General features: G+C 40.0%; 2 protein-coding genes across 13 annotated transcripts; both read right to left on the bottom strand.

The window, feature by feature from the left end:
- Window positions 1-2086: 2086 nt before the first annotated feature.
- LOC103711906 (uncharacterized) lies at window positions 2087-7849 on the bottom strand. Of its 9 annotated transcripts, XR_015974206.2 has the most exons (9): window positions 7666-7849; window positions 7112-7592; window positions 5952-6050; window positions 5787-5852; window positions 5633-5698; window positions 3997-4392; window positions 3715-3861; window positions 3527-3590; window positions 2087-2386 (listed from the first exon to the last, which is right to left on the bottom strand). XR_015974206.2 is itself a non-coding variant. In XM_039114962.3 (8 exons), exons 1-8 carry the CDS (start codon window positions 7716-7718, stop codon window positions 2382-2384), a joined length of 1230 nt encoding a protein of 409 aa, XP_038970890.3. In that variant the 5' UTR covers window positions 7719-7849; the 3' UTR covers window positions 2087-2381. The 9 variants fall into 9 exon arrangements, 8 of the variants coding, with proteins under 8 accessions (XP_038970890.3, XP_038970891.3, XP_088569121.2 ...); XM_039114962.3 differs by lacking the exon at window positions 3715-3861; XM_088712995.2 differs by lacking the exons at window positions 2087-2386; window positions 3715-3861 and adding an exon at window positions 3119-3289.
- A 5797-nt stretch (window positions 7850-13646) lies between these two features.
- Window positions 13647-19196, bottom strand: LOC103711878 (GDT1-like protein 2, chloroplastic). Of its 4 annotated transcripts, none has more exons than XR_015974046.1 (10): window positions 18864-19196; window positions 18173-18332; window positions 17860-18040; window positions 16811-16858; window positions 15725-15821; window positions 15203-15363; window positions 14569-14634; window positions 14320-14370; window positions 14097-14240; window positions 13647-13977 (listed from the first exon to the last, which is right to left on the bottom strand). XR_015974046.1 is itself a non-coding variant. In XM_039114958.2 (10 exons), the coding sequence occupies exons 1-10, from the start codon at window positions 18979-18981 to the stop codon at window positions 13912-13914; spliced, it is 1053 nt and encodes a 350-aa protein (XP_038970886.2). In that variant the 5' UTR covers window positions 18982-19196; the 3' UTR covers window positions 13647-13911. The 4 variants fall into 4 exon arrangements, 2 of the variants coding, with proteins under 2 accessions (XP_038970886.2, XP_088568705.1); XM_039114958.2 differs by having other exon boundaries at window positions 14097-14201; XR_015974047.1 differs by lacking the exon at window positions 14569-14634.
- Between the last annotated feature and the right edge of the window lie 1087 nt (window positions 19197-20283).

Raw genomic sequence — 20283 nt, 5'->3', positions numbered from 1 at the left:
AAATACGAATAAACTCTATGGTTTATACTCGAATTTTATTACTTACTTGATAAGTAGAATCTGGATGGGATATGTTTTTCAGGTGGTAGCTCGTATTGCAACTTGCAAGCACCTTGGCTCTACCATGAATTGGAAATTTCTTATCACATCAAGGGATCTATGGTTTCTTCTCTATTGTGACTCGTTTTGCTGGCTGGAAAATGTGAACTACCACTAGTTTTCATATAATCATCACCATTCATTAAAAGCTAGCAAAGCACTTCATCAGAATAAAGAAGTTAAGATTTTTGAAAGTGATGGCATATGATGGAAGAAATATTGGATATCTTGACCTCGGCTTAGATCGACCTCCTTGAATTCGGTATTAACTGAGGTAGGCAATTTCGGTAAAAACCGAGATGCCACTTTACTCGTGCTAATAAAGACTAGCAATTATGGCGACACTGCTGTCAATAAATAATCGGCGTAATGTTGTTGCAGGACGATTACTACGTTCTTAATGTGCAACCAACTGTTACTGTACAGTTAAGGCACGTCAAACCAAACCAGGTAAAGAATCGGTATACTATCCTATATAAAGGGTGGCCTGGGGATCCTCAGCTATGTTCATTTGGAGATTCCATTCGATAAATTTTCTTCCTTCCACACTGTTGCTTTACTATTCTGCTTAAGAATCGGAGGGTTCCTCGCTAAAAATCTTTTGGCAAGCGGACTTCTTGCAAGTTGGCCTCGGCAGCATTCAACTTATTTTAACCTTGGCCACATATGACCTTATTTCTCTTCAGTTCACATCAACCCCGAAGCAAGCCAAGCAGTTGCCGACCTTGGTGCAGAATTTAACGGCAACAGATTGGCACTAGAGGAAGGGTCTTGCACCGACATCTAAAGAGGGGAGAAATTATCATCATGAGGTCTTGAATGAGTTGTGGAGCATTCAATACCTTGCAGCGCCAAGCTCTGGCCTCACGAGATTCACTATAGAGCCTGGAATACACCTCGTCGACATAAATTCCGCTCCAAGTCTTTCATCTTTCCCTCAGATGGAGTACAAGCCCGATGAGAAATCGACCTCGATCAAAAGATCGAGGAGATGGGTCGCCAGATTCAAGCACTTAGGGGCAGACTTCGAGGTCAAATAATGACCTCAGCTTCTCTACGGAACTTTCTTTTTTCTTGTGGATTGTGGAGCCGATCCCATCTAAGTTCTAAATGCCTCAGGTGGAGCCATACGATGGCACCTCGGATCCTATGGATCATTTAGAGAGCTTCAATGCTCTCGTGATGCTGCATGGAGCCACTGACGCCATACTTTCGCCATGCTTTGCAAGGCTTTGCAAAGCAGCTCGGTTATGGTTCTCAAGACTTTAACCTAGATCGATTCATTCTTTTGAGTAGCTCAAATGCCTCTTTACGGTGCACTTCGTCACAAGCCAAAGATGGCATCGTGGTTCTGATGCGCTGCTCGATGTTAAATAGAGAGAAGGAGAGTTCCTCAAAAATTATGTCAATCGCTTCAATAAGGCGACGTTGGAAGTCCGCAACCTAGATCAATTGGTCGCATTGTCGGCGATGAAGGGCGGTTTAAGACTATCCCGCTTCCTTTTCTCTTTAGAGAAATGCTTCTCTACAAACTTCGCTGAGATATTGATGTGGGCAGAAAAATATGCCAATGTCGAGGAAGCTATCGTCTCCCATCACGAGGCGACAGGGGGACAACCCGACCAAGGAGGAGGCTGCCGATGTAACTAAAGCTGCATATTTTGAAGTCCTGAAGATGCCGAGCATCGAGGAATCCAAGTTCGTGATGAACATCATGATCGAGCCGAGCTGGATAGATTCTCTTATTGACTTTTTAAAGTACAAAAAAATTACCTACAGATCAAATTGGAGCCCACCGGATAAATTGTTAAGTTTTTCATTATGTCCTTCTGGATGACAAGCTATAGGCAATTAGCTCAAACTGATCTTATGACCAAAATTACCCCATCAATCATACTAGTGGGATGGTGTTGAAAGGATGGAGAGATGGCACACCTTTTTTATTATATTCATAAATAGCAACAAATATATAAAATAAGAAATGAACTTGTTGATATATCTAGGGCGGTAGTGCCACCCTCAGAGCTTTGATTGGAGGCTAACCATTACACGTTTTATATTACATAGCATAAGAAATATACAAGTACCCGATGTGAGAAACTCGGGCATCTCTTATACTGATTTGGGGCTACACTTATAGCATCCTAAACGTTAGAAGTCTCATGATGGTAGTGCTATTCTCGCATGTTCTGCAAGACCTGGAAGGTAGCCACGGGCAACGCTACTGTGCTGTGTACCCATTTTCGAGGCTAGTTGATATAGCTACCAAAAAAGACAACATTTCAGCCTGCAAAAGCGATGCATATGAAATGTGAGACTACCATAACAACAATTACTAGAAATTTTTAGGTCAAACAATACAATATATAGAGACTAATGCAAGATCGAATTTAGTTCATCTGCCTTATTATGAAGATATTCCAGGAAAAAAATTTTGCAACAAACATTGGCCCTTGGTCCGATGTTATTTTGAAAGCTTAAAAGATCTCGCTGCCAGATATATTAAATTCAGTATGACAACCACTACTACCATCGTTTATCCCAAGTAAACACTTGTATATGCTATTAATCGGATCATCGCAGGTTTATTACATAATATTTGCAGGATATGGCTAGTTAATGGTACAAAGCTATAACTAGTCATGGCGGTCTGTTAATTGTTTTCAAGAGCCTGTCTTGATCCCAGTACAAAAACATCTCAAAAGTCATTCTTTGTTTGTTCTTGTTTTTCTGTATGTTTATATTGCATGTACGTATATATCATGTTTAAGATGCAAAGAAAGACAACTACTTCTAAGAGGTTTCAAGTGTGAAACATGTAGATCACATGACTATTAAATTCATGCACGATAACAGAATACAAAAACATTGTTTATTCACGAATCTTCAAGCATGCATATCTTTTACCAATTTCTATTGTGTGGCTGCTTCGATTATAGCTGATCCAAAGAAACGCCAGTGAGCTAGGATGTGTGTCTTTTTTTCTTCCCTTTTTTTTATTTTTTGTTGAGAAAAAGGAAGACCATAAACTCTGCAGAGACTCAAGCTTCATACAAAAGCAGCTCCATTAGGAATAACCGGGGAGGCCAGAGCACAGGAAAGGAAACAGTAATTCCATATCAATGGCATGTTCTAAAACATTCATCAGCAGGCTAAAGGTGGGGTTCATCCTCTGAAGAAGCAAAGTTTCCTATGCATGGAAGATTAAAATAACCTTTTTGATTGTTCCACTAGAAAAGCAAACTGAATAGCCATATTTGCATTAATCAGGCCTACGCCGATGCCTAATACAGAGATATATGAGAACCCTAATTGTCCTAATGCCAATAAATGGCTTGCAAATAAATCAAAAGATTGCATCATCATTCAAAAAGCAAGGTTCTGTTTATTTTAAAGACCTAGCAATATGAAAGGCATATCAGCCTACCGAGTATGTTATTCTCAGCATCATCAGTTCTCTTGCTGGTTCCTGGTTCATCCGTTATGCAACTCTGGCAAAAAATTGCAAGAATCTATTGATATACAAATAGCATTCATTTTTTTTTTGAAAAAAAATAATCCATATAACAAGTGAATGTAATATTTATTGTGACTTATGATGAGGAGAGACGAAACTCAGTTTTGAAACTGCTGCTGGACGGCAATGAGGACTAAAAGTTACCAACAATCTCAGATAGCAAATATAATGGCTGCTAAAAGTTGGTCCGGGAAACAATAGTAATAGTACGAATATCTGGACCATCACCTCGGTTCCACCTACATCTGTAACATACCATAATTCCATTCCAAATGTGAACCCTAATCATATATAGATAGCTTCAAGTATGTGATAAAAGAAATGAGATAGCGTCGTCCCAAGGTGGCAAGATAGGGATAATTGTGAAGAAACATAAATACCTGAGATGATCCATGGAGATGATGAAGGCCGGGAAAATAATAATAGGGATCGCGGGTTTGAAACATATTCGTGCCCTGCATCCTGACCGAGTTTGATGAGGTCGGATCTCGCTGACGAGGTGCTTCAGCTCCGATTTGATCGGCTGTTGCCATAGTCGGTGGATGAAAAGACAGTACTAAGATCCTTGGGTCAAACTGAGCTGGAACAGGTGCGGCAATAGGAGGACATGGCAAGAAAGGTCCGTACTGAAGCACCGGGCGGCTCAGGCCCCCAGTGTCCGTCGCCGGACCCATCTTCGCCCCTGTGCCGATGCCCACACCTACCCCCATGCCTGTCCCCATGGGTGGCAGGTACGTCTGGACGCCCGGAAACATCACTGGCCCCATGGACATCAGCTGCAAAAAGGTTTGATATTATTGATGAGTTCCAGCCGGGGCCGATGCAAGTGCCAAAACCAATTAAACACCAAAAGAATTCCATGTTAGCACAAACCGATTCAACTGTAAAACTTTACACGCATCTCACAAACTACTGTGCCATCAGGAGCAAAAAAGCTGAAAAGAAACTTAATTTTTGCTGCAAATGATAACAGATGAGAAAGAAAATATGCGAACAAGAACTCTCTTTTTTTTTTTGTTTATTTGAAGGAGACTTGGACCATGTGTGCTAATGGAGGTAGTTTCCGATGAAATATTTGTTCACAGAAATCACAAGGACTTTAAGGGCACTGACTGACACAAGCTATATGTTGATAACGAATGGGGGTCATTGTATTTTTGTTTACTACTTTTGAAGTAGCATTTACTTGGGAGATATCAGGATGTCATAAATAATTTTCTTTTCTAATTGTGGTTTTTAGAAAGCCAACGCTGAAAGGAGAAAGTATAATGCTTCCATAGTCATGAAGCCTTGTTCACTCCATGGGGCTTGTTCAGGAACATTTGCCACTTGTTCTTATTCAGGGCTAAGTCCTGTCACTGCAAAATTCTTTGCATTCAAATAACACCCTAGCATTCACATAAATCAAATTGTGCTACACTTCATAAGCTGGGATCCTAGCATGATGGGCAGGCCACCTGACATCTCCCCTCTGAACTTTTAAATGGTAGAAGCCTCAAGGTGGTTGAATGATCCTCCAATAAATTCAACTTCAGTAGAAAAGGCACTAGTTTGTGCATTCCTTATGCTTGCACATGATCAAGAGAATGATGCTCTGTTACATGTTCTTAAGAACAATGCATTATGCATCATGAGACACATAGGGATTGATCATCGAAGATGGGCCCTATGGGTCATTCATGGCTAGGCAAGATTATTGCATGAGAAACAGCTTATCTGCTAGCCATGCATGTCATTTTTGAGAAAATTGCCTGTCAGGCTCTCATGCTCAATATAAACTGCAGTCAACATTGTCCAACAAGAGGACACATACTACAGCAGAATAGTTAAATTGAGAATAATTTTATTTTGCATGAAATACTCAACCATACAGCCTATCTCTGGAATGATTCCAGATAAGCAGGTTTGTTCATGTTTCTTTCATGCTGTTGCATGAGCCATAAAAGGGCGACTCCTGCATTCTAAAGAACATATCCAAAGTAAACAGGAACAAGTAGTGATGCAAGTTAGTTATACCTGGACTTGCAACTGAAGTGATTTCAAGTATTCAATGGCCTCGTCCAATGTCGAAGCTTTGTCTGACTGAAAATTGGAAGAAATCAAAGGGAATTTAAAGTGGAAGATCATCTGAATATTGCCCGTTGGCTAGATTAAGTTGTAGAATAAGGACCTTGTTGCATCTGGGAATTAGTTCTTGCAAGGTCTTCATCTTCTCATTGATCCTATCACGACGCCTCTTCAATGATTGTCAGCCATTGAACATCAGATAATGAGCACAAATTTAAGGAACTGAAAACTAACTACAAGTCTGTGTTGTTAGTCTAAAGAAGTGTACCCGCTCAGAAAGATTGTGGAGCTCTGTAGCACGCGACCTTCTTATGGATGCAGATCTCTGTGTGTCTTTCCTTTTGTCACCAGATTCAAACTCAGCATCCTTTCGTTCAGGCAGAAAAGCACAAAGTATAAATGTCAGGGGACGAAAAACTAAAAAGACATCAACGTTTTTTTTCTTAACAGCTTAATACTGTTGGAGTTTTTTAATTTTAAAAAAATCAATTTTAAAATAAAAAATAAAATGGTTAAATATATTTTTTAATCTCTCATCAGATATGTGAAATCAAATCCTTCGGTTTAAATAGAGATTTTATTTCATAAAATTTAAATTAGGTTTTAGAGAAAGTGGGCTGGTAGTCACACCAGAGTCTAGCCAATAAATGTGTCTTGAAACGATTTCATCTTGGATTTTCACTTTTATTCCATCTTGGAGTTTGGATCTTCTCTAATAACGACAGTCTATGGTTGGCATGTCATTATTATACGAACTCATATCTTTTGGTACTCGAGTGATGAGAGCCCGTCGACATCCCTCATTTTGTTCCTTAGCATAGAAGTTTTTGGTTTTATATTTCTAGTTGTTTAAACTTATTGCTGTCATGATACCTGAAGTGGGATGCTCGGCCATTTTTCACACTGCATGACATTGTTCATCTCAAAAATAGAGAGTTTTTATATACTTTTTCTAAGTCGAGACCCTCTATGATGCGTATTTTAGATGCGAAAAGACTGTACGCCTCTCAATCATTGATAAACGACTATCAAATACAATGTCACATGCTACAGGCCAAGCAACCTTCCATCTTTGCAAATAAATGATGTGACCGTGAACTTTATATAGAACTTTAATACCTTCATTTGGCATACAGTGGTCCCAAGTTAGCTTTTTATTTAAAATATACGGATGATACGGTGATGATTTTGTCATGCATATCGCTACGCTTCTAATCAATTTATTTATTTATTTTTATAAATTAAATTTATTAAATTAAATTAGAATAGAGAATAAGAAAATAAAATATTAAAAAATTTAATAGGAATATTTATGAAAGTCGTCCGTAGAATGGATTCGATGTAATTAGCCACGTATACGATGATCCGAACATGCAGCCGGGTGTTAGCCTCTTTTTAAATATTTTTTTATTTATTTTGAGTACTTACAAAATGGAGAAATGGGGATGGACGGACCTCGCTGTGGCACCCGGAGTCACCCGCCCTCGCCTTCCGCTTCCTGCCGTCCCCTGCGTGCGACCTCGCCAGATCTCTCCTCAACCCCATCACCACCGCTGCCTGCCCGTCCGCCGCCGGCGTCTCGCTCGATTCCACCACCGCGGGCACCCTCGACTCCTCCACCCCCAGCTTCTCCGCGTCTCCCCGATCGGCCGGGGTCTCGGCGCCGGTGGCGGCCGCCAGCAGCTCTCTGTACAGATCGCACCCGCCGTCCTCCCCGATCTGGTACTGGATCCAAGAGGCCACCTCGTCCTCCTCCGTGAACAGCTGCCTCGCCGCTTCCGCTACCGCCGCCGATCCGATCTCCCCTGCATCGGCGGCGGGCTGCACCGGCGCCGATCTCTCCAGGACCGGGTCACCGTGGGTCACCGGCCCTTGATGCGAGATCAGCCCCGGCAATTCGTTCTCAATCCTATAAAAGAATTCAAAAATTTACCAGGAGAATCCAAAGAAATTCGATTGATTAGGAGATGGAGGAGACGAACAAAGCAGGGCTTGTACGGAGAAGGGGACCATCCCAGTCGGGAACGCAGAACATCTCCTACTGGAAGAAGGAGGGTGAGAGGGGATGGCGATGGAAGGATGCGTCCACGCAACTACGAGAGTCGTCGGAGAGTAGTAGGACAGTACGAGAGTAGCAGGCGAAAAGATTCAGAGGCAGTACGGGGATGATAAAGATATATATAGATAGAATACTCTCGTGGATATCGTTTTATTTTTTAGTTGGGAAGGAACGTGGAATCTTTCCGTATTATTGTTGCTGTTATTGCAGCCACTTCTCCTATGAACCGACTCAATTCAGGGTGATTGATCTCGCGCCGCTGACCGTTCCTCGCACAGATCTCAAAGCGAGATGCAACGGTAGATTTGTAAAAAAAAAAAAAGAAGATGAGTCCTTCTTTGGCGCGAAAGATACAGCCCCTCTCCATCCATTCCAAGGAGCAGACTACCGAGCCCATTTTTTTCCCTGTGAACTTGCCGGCCAGGCTCAAGCTAACGGCCGTTATGATACTTTGAACGGTAATTATGACACGACCTTGCAGTTGCAGAACCCTCCTGGCTTTAACCATTTTTTATTGAAATTGGCATTCATTACTGTTGCGGGGACAGACGCTTTGGCCGGAGCCTCACGCAACAGTTAGCCCACATTAAGCTAGCAGAGAAAGAGGACTGCGTTCCTCCCGAGGTATTGTCCGCTTTGGGCGCTCCGGCCCGTGCGTCCAGCGCAGACGGGGGGAGACTGGTGCCCTCACGGTTTTGTCCCACAAAAGGGCCCTCGGGAGGAAAGGATTTCCACCCCCCATTTAAGGCACAGAACCTTTCCGCTACTAGCCGATGTGGGACTAAATTCGGGTGCACCCCCCCACAACATAGCCCCCCTAGCGGGAAGGTTCCTGTGGCGCCTCCCAGTCCTAGGGGGTAGTCTGCGGCAAGGGGCGCGGCCCTTCCTCTAGCGCCAATCTGTTGCGGGGACGGACGCTTTGGCCGGAGCCTCACGCAACAGTTAGCCCACATTAAGCTAGCAGAGAAAGAGGACTGCGTTCCTCCCGAGGTATTGTCCGCTTTGGGCGCTCCGGCCCGCGCGTCCAGCGCAGATGGGGGGAGACTAGTGCCCTCACGGTTTTGTCCCACAAAAGGGCCCTCGAGAGGAAAGGATTTCCACCTCCCATTTAAGGCACAGAACCTTTCTGCTACTAGCCGATGTGGGACTAAATTCGGGTGCACCCCCCCACAACATAGCCCCCCTAGCGGGAAGGTTCCTGTGGCGCCTCCCAGTCCTGGGGGTAGTCTGTGGCAAGGGGCGCGGCCCTTCCTCTAGCGCCAATCTGTTGCGGGGACGGGTGCACACCCCCCCCTCCGATGTGGGACTAAATTCGGGTGCACCCCCCCACAACATAGCCCCCCTAGCGGGAAGGTTCCTGTGGCGCCTCCCAGTCCTGGGGGTAGTCTGTGGCAAGGGGCGCGGCCCTTCCTCTAGCGCCAATCTGTTGCGGGGACGGGTGCGCGCGCGCGCCCCCCCCCCCGCCCCCCCCCCCCCCAAACAATTACCATCCTCCATATCTCATTGCTAAGTTAATATGTTATTTCAAAATAAATATGATTCAAGCAAGAGTGAAGTACATAAACAGGGACAACTATATGTTAACTAGAAAGAAAATACTAATTTAGCTGCTGTTTTACGTTAATGGAGTTTTTGATTAGACACCCTCGAAAATGTTTTATTCGCTCATGCTAACATTAGAAGGGCTGGTTATCGTATTGTCACATAACTTGGCGGTTCCAGTAGCCACTAGCATGCCGTTTCCGTCGTGATGCGAGGTGAGGATCCAGAAAGTTCTATAGTCCAGTGTGCGGATGAGGCAGGCCTCTGATAGGGAGGGGAGAGAGGCGGAAGCAGCGGGAACGCTTGCGGGCGCTTTCGTCAGCTTCTCGCCTGAGATAATAACTGCACTCGAGGGAGAGCAGGGTCCGTGTGACGACAGGTTTTCGAGTCCCACGCAGCATACGCCAATCGGACTGAGCTCCATCGCCCGGACGCGTGCATGAAAAGATTCATGCAGGATGGAAGCCCCTTGTCCTACTTGTATTAAGTTTTTTATTTTATTTTATTTTTATTTTAATATTAGTCGAAATTATTTATCTGTTAGTCCTAGCTCATTTTAATTAGTTTAACTCTTATACTTAATAATTTAAATTTATTTTTAATTGAAAAAGGAGCATGATTTTATAAATAGAGCGAGAAAGTTACATCAAAGAAATTTTTTGATGTATCTTGGAAAGGCTTGAAACCGAGTTCATTGTTTTAATTTTTATTTTATTTTGGGATACTCTGCCTTAGGCTCATCCCCTTCGGTATAACATCTTCGGTGTTATACCTACGGGGCCCTCAGATTTGAAACAAGGGGATGGGCTGCCTTAGAGCGATCCCAAACCAACTGAATGCTCGTACACATGTAACACATGCAAGCTGCCCATTCATGGTCTCGTATTTTTTTGGGACGACATTCATGGCCTCCTGTCATGACATCAACCAACCTTGGCATGGTGGTTCGCACACGCAACTCAATGTGGTTGGCTCTTGGGGTAGACGGCAGGCGCGGATCTTGGTGGTTTAGTGCATGGGAATTATTGTAGTGGTGTTAAAAGTATGGTTTCAAAATTAGTGAACCAAGTTTCAAAATTAATGAACCAATTCGCTCATGTGCAGCTCAAAAAAAATAATAATAACATGCTTGTTCCATTTGGAAAACAATTGAAGCTAAAACTCGAGTTTGACCCATAGATTAGCCAAACTAGAGCACTTTGGACTTGGGAAGATAAGTAGAAGCATGAGAGCTCAACAATAAGCCTGTTCAAGCTCGCGTCGGGTGGCTGATAAGCTAAGCTTGAAGATTTATTGTCAAGCATGGCTTGAGCCTGAATATCATTTTCAGTGGACCTAACCAGTTTGTATTAACTTGGTTTATTCAATTATTTACCAAACAAAAATGTAGTCGTCAACATTGATCTTGTTGCCGCCGAATCTGGACTAAGATAGGAGTGCAGCTTTATCGATCCTGAAGTCAGTTGGAGGCGAGCTAAGCAGGCGGTTGATGCGTCAGGTGTTAAGCCCCTCCGAAAATAGCCGGCAAGAAAGTCTGCTTGTCAAAGAATTTCTGGAGGGACCTTTCAATGCTTAAGTCAAAATAAAGAGGCAATAGTATAGAAAGAAGAGATTTCCCCAGAGTATGGTTCTCTATAAGAAATAAATATCATTTATTGTATACCTGAGGTTCTTTAGGTTGCTTTTTTATATAGAGAAGCTCATTTTATAGTTACTTGACTTGACATGTCGTGCAATGATGGCCAGGTAATGGCCAGTAGTACGACCTCGATATGGGAGCTAGTTCGCGTGGGCGGCGGGCAACATTGGTGGAGCACAGGCTATGGTGCTACCATTACTATAGGCCGCCAGAGCTGTTGGTTGTTAGGACTGTCAGTCTTTCTCGACATGCATTGATCGTTCTTCTTCGCTGATGGCTCCTCTTTGGCCAGAACTGAAATCGCTCACATCGGTTGGTTGGCTGCTCGGCTGGTGTCGAGATTGTTCTCTTCGGTTCATGTCCAAGGTCAATGCGATAGGTCTGGCTTGAAGCCGAGGCATCCAATATTTTTTTTATCACATCTCATGATAATTTTAGCATTTAGGCCATGGCTAAGTTGCTAGTACAACATAAATCACACCACTTCTGTACTGTGCATGAATGCATGACATTTGTTGCCAACCAAATTCCTAAATTTATTTTCTAATTGCACCACAAAACACAATAATTGTGTTATCAACAGGATATTTAAAATTTAAGAAAATGTCACGAAGAATCAAATATCACATTCACATAGCATGAGTTGAGTATTAAAATATGTGCTGTAAGACAAGATCTGAGACCCTTGATGGGCTGCATGAGCGAAACCTTATTGGTTAGCGTAGGCTTCAAGCCAGGGGGCAGCATATCTTATGAAAAAATCTGAACATTTAAGGCCTTTCTCTGGATATTGGGAGATTTTATTAGCCTACCATCAAGTGCTGAACAAAAATCCTCTAATGCATAGGGTGGGCTTCCTATTTTGCCACATTTTCTCTACTACCCATCTTAAAGAGAAAACCTAAAAGTTAAATAGGATGAAACTTCTCCTACCATGCGCCTGCATCCTCTCTTTTTCCTTATGTGGCATTTTTGCCCTTCCTCGAGTTCCTTTATCCTCCTGTGAATCTTCATTTTCATGAAGTCACCCATCCCAATGCACACCTCCAAGTAAATTACTACACAGTTTTCATAATATAGTTTTCACCTGTATAAACTATATGGCAAAATGATATATATGTAACAAAATAGTCATTTAGCAATCTAATACACACCTCAAAATAAATTGATACATAGTTTCTAGAGCACCATATTCATCAGTATACATGGTTAGGTAATACACGCTCGTCAATTTTTAGATACAAACGATAAACTTCTTTGTGGCATACCCAGCAGCGACCCAATATAGTCTTTTATTTTTTACTTTGTTATCTTATCTACCCTGATGGGCGAGGGCAGTCAACCAGCTCTAATTCTACCACCGGCATAGGCATGGAGCCATAAATTTATGCTTTTCGATAGCACCATAGATGCGGCAGGTTTTCGCACCGTAGGAGCACGAGACGCTTGGAGACAAAAGAGGGTTTGCACTTAAAATTATGAACCCAAAGAGCCCCTTCTTCTCGCTCTGGGCATTTGGGCGGCGAGTGCTGTCCTCTTCTTCCACTTACTTTGCACTTGAATCAACCCACAGGAACTCACTTTCTAGTCCCGTAGTTTTCCCTCAGAGACACCTCTATCGACTATCTTGACACCCAAAACAGCGCATGCACTTTGACCAGATATCTACCCCATCCCCCCCAAAAAAACACATGGTATGACCACATCCTGTGAGCTTAACTTTCCACATCGATGTATAACTCTATTAATCCTCTTTATAGGGCTAAACATTCAATACGTGGCCCGAACCTCCGACCTACGGCTGCATTTTCGCGGCCTATCAAAGAAAGGCTGAAACATTATGAGCTGATATGTTTCAGGGAATGGAGGCGGTGCTTGGATGCAGGACTTTTCTTCCAATTCATATTCTTAACAAAGAGTCTAATGCATTCATGAACTTTAGATGCTCGGATATGCCATATATCTATTGATGAAAGATTTTGAGAGAATATCACAGAAAAAAGGCATCCGTTAGTCATATTCTCCAACATCTATCACAGAAAAAAGGCATCATTACCAATAGACAGGCCAAAACGCCCACCCCATAAAATCTCCAAATAAATTCTCAAGCTATAGTCTCAGCCAAGGATATTACCGCCGGCCAAAAAGTATGGTGCAGCGATTGTTTGCTTCTGATGTTAGATGTACCAAATAGCGAGTACGTATCCATCCACCGGACCGCAGGAATTGGGAACACAGAAATTACCAATATATGGCTGCTCAATTTTTGTTCAACATCATTCTTTTGAAATTGTTCAAACTCCGGAATTCTTCTGATATGGACTAACATTTCCTTTCTCAGGAAGCATATACGCTAAAATCCTTCACAAGCCGAAGGCAAAATCCGGGCCCAGACCTGCTCATTTCATGGGACCCGTTCCAACCCAGTCATAGTAAATGGCAGAAATCAAAAATTCCAGAGATTGGACCATATACATGACTCTAAAAAAACCTGAACCAATATAATTATCAGATGATTTCAGGAACTTAAAAAGTCAGCAATTGAGTCAATCCAGTCCATATATTCAATTTGTCTGATGATTTGCCGATTTATCATGATACTTAATGCCCAGTTTCTCAAATGTTATATGGACTCTCACTACCAGGCAGTTTGACATCAAACAGTAATCTGACTAAGTTTGTTGTGGGACACCAAATTTCTCATGTGGTTCACTGCAAAGCAATTGATTAATGTCTCTTCATTCTAATAAAAAGAATTAACATAATATTTTGGCAATCATGATTACATTGCAGCTACAAATTATGAATACACTGCAAAGAAACTACTTGTCATACGTCTTTGAATAACAGCTAGCTTAATACTACCTTGGAGAAAACCATATGCCTCAGGGTAGTCCAACTGTTCTTTTGCCAAGCTGCAACGTTCTATTTTCTGGAACATGAAATATTCCTTTGAAGGCTGCACAATAATTTTGTCTGCACTGTGTATTAGAAAACTCCAAAGAATGTAGCCACGGCAAAAACTAGAAATAGTACTCCACCCGAATAACCAACCTGATCAAATGAAATTCCATATGAACAAAGGAACTTAGTTCCAAAACCTAAAATTCACTTGGAAGCACAAAACAAAGAAGCACCGCCAAAAAAAAAAAAAAATCTTTAGTAACTCTAACCAGTTTCTCTGAAATGTAGTTGGCTAGAAATGCTCCACCTAAAATTGCAATCGATGTTGCGAATAGGTGACCGGCTATAGCTCCACTAGCTACACCCCAAGGAGACTACAGAAAGAACATCAAATTGAAATCAATGATATTATCCTGCCATAAAAGAAAACTAACCATGTTGGCCACAATAAATGACAGATAAGATAAAATAGGTGCATTCAGATGGCCACACCTGTGCAGCACCCAGAGCAATTGTAGCTAGCATTGACCTATCACCCCATTCCTGAAAATGGTTTCATAATTTAATTTTGGATGATGATAATCAATAAATGAATCCAAAAGCTAAGTTGTGACATTAGCAGTCACTGTGACATCATGCCTAATCCTTATTCTACTTCATCTCTAAGCATTGCTCAAGCTAACACAATGTGTACTTGTTCACTTTGATATTTGAAAAAGATATCGAAAAGATGTTGCTCACCGCAAAAAACACAAGGCTGAAAGATTTCCAAAGGAGTTCAAGAGGATTCATGAGCTTCTTGGCTACCTGAGTTATTTCAACATGCTATTTATCACGTGCAGCAAAAGGTTAAAAAAGCAATTTATGACAATGAACAATAGTAGGAAACATAGTACATGACTATTTGAAGTCAATGCGGAACAATAAGGAGTACGCAGAAAAGTAGGTTATTTTTTATACAGAACATATTGGTAAGCAATCTATGTTGTCACGGAGCAAACTACTAAACATTACTAGGAGATTACCATTGTTATTCTTCTCATGATAACCCAAAAAAAGCAAATAAAATTATTATGTTTGTTACAACACAGAAGTAATCACTGCCACAGGAACTAGTCATTGACATAAGTTTTAGTCTAGGGTATGTCATACATGAAAATTCATGATCGTAGAGGACCCTGGCTCTGTTTTGCTAACTGAGAATGAGAATACGTGACAAAGTTAAGCATGATCTTAGCATTGTCCACATTATCATTAACATGAACAAGCGTGGCACATACACTTCCACAAATTCACTTGAAAACAGGAAAGAAAAAAACAGATATATATAGAAGAAAAGTGGGGAAAGCTTCTTGGGCTCTGTATGGCACCTAACCTTTTCCTTCACAATCTCCTCAGCTTCAACAAGCTCTCCAAGGTCAGAACTCTCCTTCTTATTACTACTTGCATTTGATGGAAGCTCCCATGCATTTTTAATTGATTTGAGACCAAAGAATGTAAGAAGTGCCACCGCCGCATACTCTCCAATTGGTAAAGCTAAATGAATTCTCATAGGCAAGCAACATTACCAGTAAATAGAAATTCGAATCGACCGAAACAGAAACATGATAAGAAAATGCATGTGTTACCACCAAAAACAAAACTTCATTTCACCAAGATGTAAGAATTGGGGGCTAAAGAACTTGCATCTATCTGTTAAGATAAAAATTGTACGACAGAAAAAAAAAAAAAAAACTATGCAATACTTAAGCATCTAGTTAACTTCTAGAATAATTTACCCTAAAAAAACAATGTCCATGAATAGATTTCTCTGGTTCCAATATTTTTTTCTCTTACTTCAAACTTAATTGATTTTCAACCTCTTGATTCCTCAATAGGCATACCACTCATAACTTACTTGTCTGAAACTGTGCTGGCACAGAATGAAAAATCCGTCCCATTACCACAGATAAGACTGTCATAAGTGAAAGAGCAACCATCGATCCAAATAGAACCTGCTCATGGACAAGAAACTATTAAAGAAAAAGAGCTCCAATAAAGAAAAGTATTAGTTAAAAACTCTTTCACATTAGATATCATGGTAAAGTAAACGGTAGCACAGTACTAACCTAAGGTTTAACTACAGTACTACAAAATGTTGATTTTCTGATTTGCTATTTTTAAATAAGCTTAATTAGTCTATGAGTTAATCAACACTAAGGCATATCTTAGAACTTGAAATAAATGATGAGTATATCACACTCATTCTTTTGTAGTTTGCATATCCTTGAAGATTGCAGACTTCTTAGACATTTCTGTGTCTCACTTATCTTCAACAAAATGGTTGCACAAGATCCTGATGGATCCTATCCTTCTGGAGATTTGAAGAGTAATACTAATCTCTTTGGAAATGAGTAGCTGAATAAGGGACACAAACACAATAACTATTCTTTTAATCTTCTTTAAGCATGAAGAATTTAGCTTATATATCGTGATATGAACTGAAAGAAAGGAAATCAAACTGTAAATCACATTTGTGGAGTAGCAGGGGGGGCGAGAAAGTCCTTCATATAATATGTTGACATTACAGGCTCCCATTTTGGATTGTTTGTATTTTGGCAGTCAATATGCCACCAACCATAATAAATAGACAAAAATAGTCAGTGGATAGCAATCATAATACGGGTTTCCAATGTTGATTATTCATGATGTAATGTGTTCCTGTGTCTAGGTATCTCAGTATCTTTTTGTTCAAGAGACACAATTTAACTGCATGTTGAATCTCATCATCAATACTTTTCTTCACTTTCAAACAGTAACACTGATGTTAAGTTTCTCTAATGTGAAATGGCGATAAATAGGATATACAAAAATTTTAACCACCCCCGCCACCCCCCCAGAAAAAAGGGAAAAAGAAAAGGGATACACAAGTAAAACAACTATTCAAATGGAAGAGACCACAACTAAGAAGAGAATATAAATATTAACAGGGTGGATCATATACCAGTGCTTTGTCGTATTGCATAGCCAACAATGCAGCAATGAAAAATGTCTGCAATAACAGTGAGCATCAAAGATTAGTCATACTCTCCTTAGTATGTATAATAATTTAATATATGAAAATTTCAGAAAGATGGACTCTCAAGAAATCAAGCCATAAAAGTTACTATCCAACACATCTTTAGAAATTCCAGAATTTCATTAATAGCATTACAATTTCTCAGAGAAAATATTCAGAGTAGTTAAAATTTTTAAACTAAAAACTGATACAATATCGTATCATTGAAATAACTTCGTCTGAAAAGACAAGGGCATGTATTTTAATAGATTCAAGGACTGTAGATAAAATGTTTATAATTTTCAACAGGTGTCTATAGCCAAGTACACCAGTGGGAATCCCAAAATTGACGAGCAACCACTTAGATGGACCATCTCCCTAGGAATTCTGACATAAGCATCTGAAACTACCTGGTTCAAGGTATTCAAGTTGATAGTTTCCAATAATTCTGAATGGCTGAAAGAAAATGATTCAGATATAAATAACTATGAAACAAAAAGAAGCTACAATCATAGGGGTCAGCATCATTATGGATTGGATTACAATGAGAAACATCATAAAGGCATACAAATCAACCTAAACGCAAGATCTAGTATTATAAGTAAAGAATTATTTATAAAGAATGGCCCACAAATTTTTATCTATAAATTCATAAGACATTAAAAAATTTCTCTCTGTGAAAACCAAATGTCAGGAGCACAGAAAATGATGATACATTTGCAAATAACCAGGAGATGCATGGCAAGAAAATACACTGCATTTCCACTTTAAAAAAAACAAACAATAATAGGAGGGCAAGAAAAGCACGTTACTTTTATACTTTAAATTGAGTTAGAGAATGAAAATGAATATAATCAAATACATGCGTAATCAAGGAAAAATAACAGCTTGGCAAGATATTGGTAAGTATGTCAAGTAGTTCTTGATGTAAAATAGGTCAAGTAGTCATTCATAAAAAAGAGACAAGAAATAACAAGTTGATGTGAGTTAATCACCTTGTCTCCAATTTCAGAAACAAAGATCAAAGTAAATGCAGCAGTGAAGCCTGATTTTGCAAGTGCCTTTACAAGTGCAGAAGGGCCTCCCTTCAAGAAAACAAGTGAAAATGCTAATGCACACACGAGTAGCACACTGGCAATAGATAGTTGGTAGCGAACTCCTGATAGATGTTTATCCCTGCCATTTCATGAGAGATATATATAAGCTTGCTCTGTCATTTCAATACACTAGTGAGAAAGATTAAAGTTTCTTCTCACTGCTGATCAAAGGAAAAATATCAGCACTCAGAATTAATGAAGAACAACTCACGATCCAGATGAAGTCTCACTAGTAGAACCATCCATGAGATTGCGATGGTCCTCTCTTTCTCCTTCTCCTCCATAACTCCCAGCTCCGATATTGATATTGGATGCATGGACTCTGATGATTCGACCTATTGATTTCAACCTGGGCATGCATCCATACCTTACTGCAGACAAGCAAACATTTACCAATTTACGACCACTATTTTTCAAAAGATAAGGTGCTATCATATTGCAAAACTTTTTAGGGAGGAATCAAAAGAGAAGCCCATCTACTGGAATGGAATGGTTAAACAAAGCAGAGTTCGTTTTTTAATTTTTCTCCCAAAATATATATAGCATAAAGCAAAGATTTGAACTTTTAACATCAGGTATGACGAAATTGGAAGGTTTTGCTACTTAATTTCACCTATCAATACATAGAAATATATGTTACAAGATCGAAATAGGCTCGAGAATTAAGAAGACAGTAGATTTAGGTTTGACAACTACGAAACTTGTAATCAACGAGGGAAGAATTACAAACTTTTAGAAATAACGATGAAACTGGAAGTTATTAGGTTCACATAGCAACAAAAGTTACAAGAACTTAAATGGGTCAAGTAATTAAGATAACGGAAGATCGAGAGTCCGCCGACTAATAATTTGAAATTAAAGAGAGAAGAAGAAGAAGAAAGAGGAAGAAGAAATAGCCTTACAAGAGATCGAATTCCTCCGGGATGTCCGATCAAGAAGATAGGGGGACGAAGCGAAGAAGGTTAGAGGAGGGGATCTGCCTCTCGAGAACACTTGGAACTGGAGATTACCGCCTTGCATCTTCTCCTTTCTGCCTTTCTCTTAGATTACAATTCCCTTCTCATCTCGCCCTCAACTCTAACACTAATCCTAATTCTTATTTTTCAGCTTCAAATTTTTTCATGCGGATTTTATTTTATTTTATTTTATACGTTGAAAGAGAGCACTCGAGACCCGGGGAGGAGGGAGTTGGATGAAGTTCAGGCGCTCGATTTCAGTGGAAGGAGGGGTTTCACGCTCTGCCACGTGTTGGATTAAAGATAAAGTGGAGGATCCAGACTCTATTTTGTCTGATTAAAAATAAAAAAATAAATTTGCCATTTTTTAAAAAAATATTTTTAATTAAATTATAAAAATCTACTGTAATTCGCGTTTATTATGCTTATATCTGAGGTTTCATGAGGTCTGCCAAACCGTTTATGTAAAATAAAAAGACAAAAGTACTCTTGAATATTATTGATGCCCAACTTGTCGATCCCGACCTCCCTTTGCTAACTCGTCATTTCCGATTAGTATTTCTTACCTTGTTCGATTAATCTCACAGGTATTATATATTATTCTGATCGACTAAGCATATCCGAGTAGCAGAGAGCCAACCGCTAGGTAAGTTCGTCTTGGTTCTGTTATATTATTTTAATAAAATTTGCACTTTTTGGGGAAAAAAGAGTGGATTTTGATGCTCTTTGCCAAAAAATAGGCTATTTTGTTCATCTCGTATCCTGTTCCTTTGGGGTTGCATTAGTGTTAAAAATGAAATATTTCCGCCTGAAATTCTAGAAAAATAACTGTAGATGGTTCCTTTCCCCTTATGGTGTTGCAAACAACCTCTAACTAGTTGTAAAAAATAAAATCAATGAACACAAGTCGTAAATCAACTCTAGTTGTAATTCTAGATATGCTTGGAAAAAAATGTCAACTTGGACTTCTTAAAATGTAGCTCAATTGATTTTTTTTTTTTTTTTAATGAACTCTGTTGGTGGTCCTTTCCTCCTATGCCAGCCCAGGCTTACAGCAACAATAGTGGCTTTTTTCAAACGTCGTTTTTTGTATCCTATCCTAAGTTTTCATCGACTGAAATTTTTTACAATGCCCATATCGAGCATTTTCTTTACTTTGTTTGTGCTATATGCGCAACATTGTGCTCTTACCTTCTTTTAAATTAAACTAACATTAGATACCTTGTATGTCAACTAAATTGAACTAGAATATAGGTTAGTATGAATATAGAGTTTCTATCAAATTAAAGAAAAGATCTACACATTTAGTTTTTATATATTAATCATATAATGACTGCTTACCTCATCCATGCAAGAGATTTATCAG

The sequence above is a fragment of the Phoenix dactylifera genome, chromosome 16 (assembly GCF_051530095.1).
Source record: "Phoenix dactylifera cultivar Ajwa chromosome 16, Ajwa_hap1_PhDact_Kaust_v1.1, whole genome shotgun sequence".
Lineage (NCBI taxonomy): Eukaryota > Viridiplantae > Streptophyta > Magnoliopsida > Arecales > Arecaceae > Phoenix > Phoenix dactylifera.
This window is presented reverse-complemented; position numbering and strand designations above follow the sequence as displayed.